The 7,462-nt window shown below is 65.4% G+C and overlaps 1 protein-coding gene across 1 annotated transcript; it reads left to right on the forward strand.

Moving 5' to 3' along the window:
- The first annotated feature begins 4,652 nt into the window (after positions 1-4,652).
- Positions 4,653-7,434, forward strand: SOX21 (SRY-box transcription factor 21). Its single transcript, XM_075526834.1, has one exon. It carries the CDS (start codon positions 5,620-5,622, stop codon positions 6,463-6,465), a length of 846 nt encoding a protein of 281 aa, XP_075382949.1. The 5' UTR covers positions 4,653-5,619; the 3' UTR covers positions 6,466-7,434.
- The last annotated feature ends 28 nt before the right edge of the window (positions 7,435-7,462 follow it).

A 7,462-nucleotide genomic window follows, 5' to 3' on the forward strand; every position in this document is an offset into this window, starting at 1 on the left:
TAATAGCACATTAAATCACAAAAAAGCAGAACATACTCTACCCTTACCGAAATCATAACATCTAATTTTCAAAAAAGTACAGGACTTCTCTATGCTTCCCAAACTAGTAAAAACTTCGTTAATTCTCTTTTAACTTAAAATAGCAAACCCAATAAACCAATGTTTTTATTATAAAAAGTTTACTCTCCAGCTGAGCTTTTGAGTGCCAAGTTCCATCCAGAATCACACTTTCACAGCCAAATTAGAAACTATAAACTTAGAAACCAGTGTTTTATGATAGAATCCTTTGCCAGGCACTTCACTAGAGCTTGGGCTACCAGCTGCTCTAATAATAAGTGAATATTATTGAAAAATAATAATACCGAGCATTTGGAAGCACTCTGTAAAAGCGAATGAATGAATTTAGCGTATTATGCACAATAAAGAGCTCACGGGGTAGAACTCCCTCTCTCGCTACAGGTGTACTCGACTTTGCAAGAGGGAAAGGCTTCGGAGTGCTCACAAATCTGCCAAAGCCCAGCCAAGCAGAGAAGTTCACCCGCCAGTGTGTTTTAAGACACCAGCGTGGCCGGCCACTTTGGACAGCTGAAAGGGATGCGGGACCGGTGGCTGATACCCTACACAAAGGACAGTGTCAGCTTCCACAGTTAGCGTATGGCACCGCTCCCCTGCACAAAGCAAGCCGTGCAAACGCGATGCGGCTCTGCAAATCCACCCGCGTGGGGAGCGGTGGGTCCGCCGAGCCCGGGGGTGAGCCCGTCGGGCGGGAGGCGGGGGGAGGCGGAGATGGCTATGGGGCTCCCCGCTGTTCTTCGCCTACTTTTTATCTCTTTGACTCGCCACCTGATTATTAGGCTCAAACAAAAATTAGGAGGAAAGGACCTCGCTTCGTCGAAACTCACTTTAAACTCGGCTTTAGAGAAACGAGCAGCCTCTTAAAGCTGCGTGCACCAGAGATGAGGTGCGGTTCGGTCAGACCACGGGGAACCGGCCGGTGCTCGGGGTGGGTCGGGATCGCCTACAGTAGATGGAAGCGACCTGGCAGAATTAACACACGGGTATCGAGAAGATGGTCTAAACCCCTCTTTAATATTTTTAAAAGCGCTTTGATCTCGCTTAGTGGAATACAGGACTGTATTCTGGAAATTCTTGTTTCGCCTCCGTGTGATAATGCATCTGCTCGGGGTTTTGTTTTTTTTCTTTTCCCCCCGATAGCAGAAGGAAAGATTGCGCCCTTGAATTTGCATGCGTCAGGAACTGACAGGTCAAAGGCAAGTAAATCACATTATACACGATTGTATTGTTATTGTATCGATAACAACGCGTTATCAGAACAATTAACACACTCGCGCAACTACGCGGAGATCACAGTAGCGGTTTAACAAAAATCCAGATAAGTAACTAAACTCCGATAAAGCCTTCACTTTTCGTGTTTGGGGATTTGAAGGCTCTCCGAGAGAGACTCCCTGGGTGTGCGCTGTGCAGGCAGCCGCTCCGCGCCGCACCGCGGCTGCGGATCTCCCCGCGGCGAGAGCTGCCCCCCGCCCCCCCCCGCCCGGCTGCCTCAAACCGGGGGGAGACCTGGGACCCTCCGGTCGCTCCTGACCCGAGTCCAACCTTGCTCCAAGCGGAACTGATAAGAGTTCCCATCACTTTGTGCAAACCTCTTGAAAGCAGATCACTAGAGAAAGGCAGAGCTTCAACCACAGGCACCGCTGGAATAACCATGGGTGTGGGGTTTAGTAGCCAGTGGTTACCCCGAGCGTGAGGTGGGGGGGGGAAGCACTTTGGAAACGAGACCTTCGAATCTCGTATTTCATTCGCGACTAGAAAAATATACTTGAGCCAGTACTGAGCCATTTATAGATTTCAGCCAGTGAAAGATTCGTGTACATTAACTTATGAGCAATAAATCCTATGGCCGTTTTCAGTGTTTGGAGGTCCGAAGGTAATCAGAAACATGCGCAGATGAAGTCATGGGTTTGCACATGGCGACATTTTTGGAAGACAGCAATCCATGAGTTGGGGCACCTTCTGTGATGGCAGTCATGCAAGCGCTTCTTTCTAAGATCAGTTCACCTCTATGAGACTCTGGGGGGACCTGCGAGCTGGTGGTTCTGCTGTCCTCGGAGAACTGCGGGGCAAATGGTGACCACTCGCCCTAGAAACCTCCCCGGAGCCTGTACCGACACCCGTGGCCGTGGCTTAGAGCCCTTCCCCACGCAGGTTCTGTGGAACAGCTGCCCGGCCCTCCTGCCCCTCGCTTTGCCGTTGGCGTGCGTGCAGGTCCAGAACTGCAGCCCAGCGGGTTCAAGCAGCGGCAGCAGCCTAGGCGCGGCGGTACCCACGGACCGGCCCACGGGCAGAAAGTTCGTGGCTGGGGGTATTCATCTGTGCAGGAGCTGCCAGCCGGGGGCTTACCCATGTGCCCGCCTTGAGCACATCCCCAGAGTGCTTCGCGCGGCTCTGTCGCGACACCGGGCCGTCGCGCTCCCCTCTACACGTCGCCTTGCTCTCGCACCGAGGGGTGCAGGGCACAAGCGAGGGGAGCGGGGACGGGACGGAAGGAGCGTGGCTGGCGTGAAGAGCGGAGAAGGAGCCTCGCTGGAGCCGAGCCCACTCGGGGGCTGAGCCCCCACTCCCCGCGCTGCTCCCCGCGCTCCGGGGGCGTTGGCGGGAGCGGGGCCGGGCGGCTCCGGGAGCTTGGTGGTGGCAAGAGGGAGCCGCTGCCGCTTCTCCCCCCCCGAGCACCCTCTGGTAGATGTTATTGGTTCTCACCCTGCTTATGGCGGCGGCTGGGGACGTGCAAACCGCGCTCCCGCCTTCCCCTGAACTGAGTTAGTCCGGGCGCTTTCCCGCTGGCACCCACGATGCGAGGGGAAGTCGATCACGCCGGGATCTGATCTGTGCGGAGAGAGCCAGGGGATTAGTGCTCGCCTCTTAGAAGTCAAACACAATAACCTGACATTTGAACGAGCGAAATGAGGAAATCGCTTCCCTGATCAAACGGGAGGGGTTCCCGCAGTTGAAAACGCCGGCTGCTCATCTCGGAGCGGGAGACTGCTGGCCGATGGGTCGATAACCTGACCTCCAGGGCAGGGATACCTGCACCGGGTTGAGCCCCGCTTGGTAGGGCTCCCACCTTCGAGAAGGACCGTTCCCCCGCTAAGCCTAAGCGCCCGCCAGCGCCGGTAGATATCTTAATCTCCCCGCTTCTGACAACCGGTGGGAACTTTTTTTTCACGGCTAAATGGATTGTAGGAGGTCAAACGTTGGCAAGGTGGCTTTGGAGATTGAGAGAATTACGTTTAAGTAGTAGTAAATGGGTCGTAAAACGCGAAGCGGGAGAAGGTGCGGTTGGTGAGGAGCTGCTCGGCGTTTTACAGGGCGCTCCGGCCGGGACAGGCTGCCGCGGGGCCGGGCGGGCGCACAGGCGGGGAGGGGGCCGGAGGGCACCCGCCGGTGGGTCGCCGGTTTAGGTTTTTTTCCAAACGTCCCGACATCCCCGGAGGTGCCGGGCTTGCGGTGGCGGGCAGAGGCGCGCCGCGGCGGGAAGGGAGGCGGGAACCCAGCGGCCGGAGCCGCGGCCGGAGCGGGCAGGCCGCCGCACGGCGCCCGGGGCCGGCCGGAGGACGCGGCGGGCTGCGGGGCGAGGAGCCCGGGCGAGGCGGCGGCGGGCGGCGTGGCAAACAAGTCCCCCGTGGCGGCCGGACAACCCCCCCACGGCGATGTCCCCGCCGCCCCTCGGCCCCCGTAGCGGGTCCGGCGGGGGGGCTCGGTGGCGCTCCCGGGGGGGGCTGCCACCCCACTCGTGCATCGCCGCCGGGAAGCCCGGCTCCCGTGCATCGCCCCCGGGAAGCGGCGGAGCGGTGCCGGGCAGAGCACGGGAAGGAGTTAATGGCTTCTTGGAGTCGGCACTTCCACATACCACGGGGGTAAGTCAACACCGACCCGCCGAAGGACAAACAAGGCGAGCGAGTTCACCCTGACTGACAGGCAGCCGGCGAGGAACACGGTCGGACAGCCCGGGCTGTGGGGAGCGTGAAGCGGCGTACCGAGCGGCCCAGAAAACACGCGTGGACTTTCTTGGGGCGCCACTGGATGCACGCTGCCGCCCGCGCCGGGGGCGTGGGGATGCTCTCCCAGGCGGCCGGCTCCGCCCCTCGGCCCGACCGCCGCACCGGCCCTCCGCAGGGAAACCCCCCACACGGGCAACACCCCTCCGCTGGCACCGGGCGAGGGCAGCCCCCGCCCCCCACGGTCCCGGGCAGCGCGCGGGGGCAGCGCCGGGCACCGGCGGCGGGCGGGGCGGCAGGGGGGAGCCGCGCGCATGCGCGGCATCCGACCCCGCCCCTCCCCGGCCGGCCGGCCCGCGAAGGGGGCGGGGAAAGCGGCGACCCCGCCTCTCCCGGCGCGGCGGCCCCGCCCCCGCCTGCCCGCGCGGCGCGCGGCGCGGGGAGGCCGCATGCAAACATATAGGGCGGCGCGCGGCGCGGAGGCATGCAGAGCGCGCGCGCGTTACCTGCCGCCGCGCCGACGGGGCGAGAGGAGGGGGCGACTGCGCCGGCTGCAAGCCCCACCGCGGGCTTTATAACCGGGGCGGCTGCCCGCCGGGCGCGGACCGCCGAGCATTTTAATTAGGAGCCCCCCCTCCTCCGCCTCCTCCGCCGCCGCCTCCGCCTCCTCCCTCCGCCCCCCGCCGCTCCCGCCCGCCCCACCGCCCCTCCGAGTCGGCGGCCAAGAAAACCCAGAGAGACCTGGCGGCTGCCGGAGAAGGGGGAGCCGCGCGGCAGGCGGAGCGCCCCGCAGCCCGCCCGAAACTTGGCGAAGTTTGTCCGGCGGCGGGAACCAGGAGGCCGCGGCGCCCGGCGGCCGCTTGCGACCGGCGCCCGGCGAGGATGTGCGAGGAGCGGGCGGCTCGCCGCGCCCCCGCGGGCGGAGCGGGGCGGCTGTGAGCGGGGCGGCCCGCGCCCCCGGGGCCTCCCCGCAGCGCCTGAGCCGCCGCGGGCCTCGTCCCGCCCGGCCCCGCACCGCGCCGCGCCGCGCCGCGGCGGGCAGCCCCCCGAGCTCCGCGGGCGGCGATGGCTCCGGGTGGGCTCTGACCGCCGCCCCGCCCGGGGCTCGCCGCCGCACCGGAGACGGCCGAGGAGCATCGCGCCCGCCGCGAAGCGAGGACCCCCCCGCCCCGCCCCGCGCCGCTCGCCTGCCGCCGGCTCCCGCCCTCGCCGTCGAGACTTCGCTGCCGTCCCGCCTGGACTCGGGCCGCTCGCCGGGAGCCCCGAGGAAGAGCCCTGGCCCGGAGGTCGGCGGCGCGGAGAGAGGCTCCGCGGCCCCGGCGGGGAGCGGCGCCCGTCCCGCCCGCCGCAGCGCCCTGACGGGGGGGAGGCGCCGCCGCCGCCGCTCGGCAGCGCCCCGCGCCCGGAGCGGGGCCGCCGGGGGCCGCCGCCCCGCACCCGCCGGAGCCGGAGCCGGTGCCGCCGCGCCGGAGCACCCGCCGAGATCGCTTTCGGAGGAGCGGAGCGCCTCGGGGCCGCGGAGGAGGAGGCGGGAGAGGCGCACGGAGGAGGCGGCCGCCAGCGCGGGGCGGGCGGCGGCTCGCCGGGGCGGCGGGGGGACACCATGTCCAAGCCGGTGGATCACGTCAAGAGGCCGATGAACGCCTTCATGGTGTGGTCGCGGGCGCAGCGGCGGAAGATGGCCCAGGAGAACCCCAAGATGCACAACTCGGAGATCAGCAAGCGCCTGGGCGCCGAGTGGAAGCTGCTGACCGAATCGGAGAAGCGGCCCTTCATCGACGAGGCCAAGCGGCTGCGGGCCATGCACATGAAGGAGCACCCCGACTACAAGTACCGGCCCCGGCGGAAGCCCAAGACGCTGCTCAAGAAGGACAAGTTCGCCTTCCCCGTGCCCTACGGGCTGGGCGGCGTGGCGGACCACGAGCACCCGCACGGGCTGAAGGCGGGCGGGCTGCACGGCGGCGCGGCCGGCGGGCTGGTGCCCGAGTCGCTGCTGGCCAACCCCGAGAAGGCGGCGGCCGCCGCCGCCGCCGCCGCCGCCCGCGTCTTCTTCCCCCAGTCGGCCGCCGCCGCTGCCGCCGCCGCCGCCGCCGCCGCCGCCAGCAGCCCCTACTCCCTGCTGGACCTGGGCTCCAAAATGGCCGAGATCTCCTCCTCCTCCTCTTCCTCGGGCTCGGGGCTGCCCTACGCCTCCTCGCTGGGCTACCCCGGCGCCGGCGGGGCGGGCGCCTTCCACGGAGCCGCCGCTGCCGCCGCCGCCGCCGCGGCCGCCGCCGGGGGGCACACGCACTCGCACCCGTCGCCCGGTAACCCGGGCTACATGATCCCCTGCAACTGCAGCGCCTGGCCCGGCCCGGGGCTGCAGCCGCCGCTGGCCTACATCCTCCTGCCGGGCATGGGCAAGCCCCAGCTGGACCCTTACCCCGCAGCCTACGCCGCGGCCCTATGACCCGCGGCCGGAGGGTGCCCGCGCAGAGCCCCGGCGCCCGCCTAGAGGGGTGCCGGTGCATCCGTACGGCCGGGGAGGGGGCGAGCCGCCGCCGGGGCCGCGGGGGTACGGGGCCGGGACGGGGCAGGCGGCGGCGGAGAGCGCCGGGGCCGCCGCCGACCTGTTGCGCGTCGCCGCCCGCCGCCCCGCGTAGAGCTTGTGTGTGTTGCATGCGGTCTTTGCAGATAGCCGAGCTGAAAAAGAAGAGAAAAAAAAAAAAAGAAAAAAAGAAGAAAAAAAAAAAGCAACCCACCCGCCCTGCCCCCAAAAGTGCTTATTCGGGACAGACACGGGGAGCTCCGTCCCTCCGCCGGCTCCTCCTCGCCGCGCTGCTCTTCCTTCGGCCGCGGGCGCTCCCCTCCCTCCGCTCCCCACGCCCCGCGCGGTGCCGAGCTCGGAACGGGGCGGCTGCAGCACCGCCGCCGGGGGCGGGAGAGGCCCGGGCAGGGCGAGGTGCGGCCCCGGTAAAGGTGTCCGTAGCCCCTCGTGGGCGAGCGGGAGCAGGAACCGCGCGAAGAAAGAGTCGGCGGCGTGGGGTGCTGCCCGCCCCCCTCCGCGCCCTGTCCCGCGTGGGTTCCTGCCGTCCGCTGCTACGGGACGCTGCCAGGCGCGGGTGGTGATTTCCCCGAGAGGCTCTCGGTCCCCGTGTGTCCCCCCCTCCCCTCCAGTAGTTAAGTCTCACCCTCAGACTGTAAATTTGTATATCTCTGTGGAAACGTTAGGTCTCGGATTGAAAACGCTGTTACTTACTTCGCCCACGGTCGATTCAGTTTTAACCTGAAAAAAAAAAAAAAAAAAAGGAAAAGGAATGCCTTTCAAAGGGAATAAAAATATTGCGGGACCGCTCGGGGATCGCAATATTATCTAAGGTTAAATCAGACTTTTTTGTCTGAGTGATAATTATCTATTTATTATTTAGCTGAAATGAAACAGAGCTTTGCTTTGACAGAAGAGTATT

This window comes from Mycteria americana, chromosome 1 (genome assembly GCF_035582795.1).
Source record: "Mycteria americana isolate JAX WOST 10 ecotype Jacksonville Zoo and Gardens chromosome 1, USCA_MyAme_1.0, whole genome shotgun sequence".
NCBI classification, from domain to species: Eukaryota; Metazoa; Chordata; class Aves; order Ciconiiformes; family Ciconiidae; genus Mycteria; species Mycteria americana.

Excerpts from the sequence above, each read along its gene's own strand:
- SOX21 (XM_075526834.1), top strand. The coding sequence starts at position 5,620 with ATGTCCAAGCCGGTGGATCACGTCAAGAGGCCGATGAACGCCTTCATG.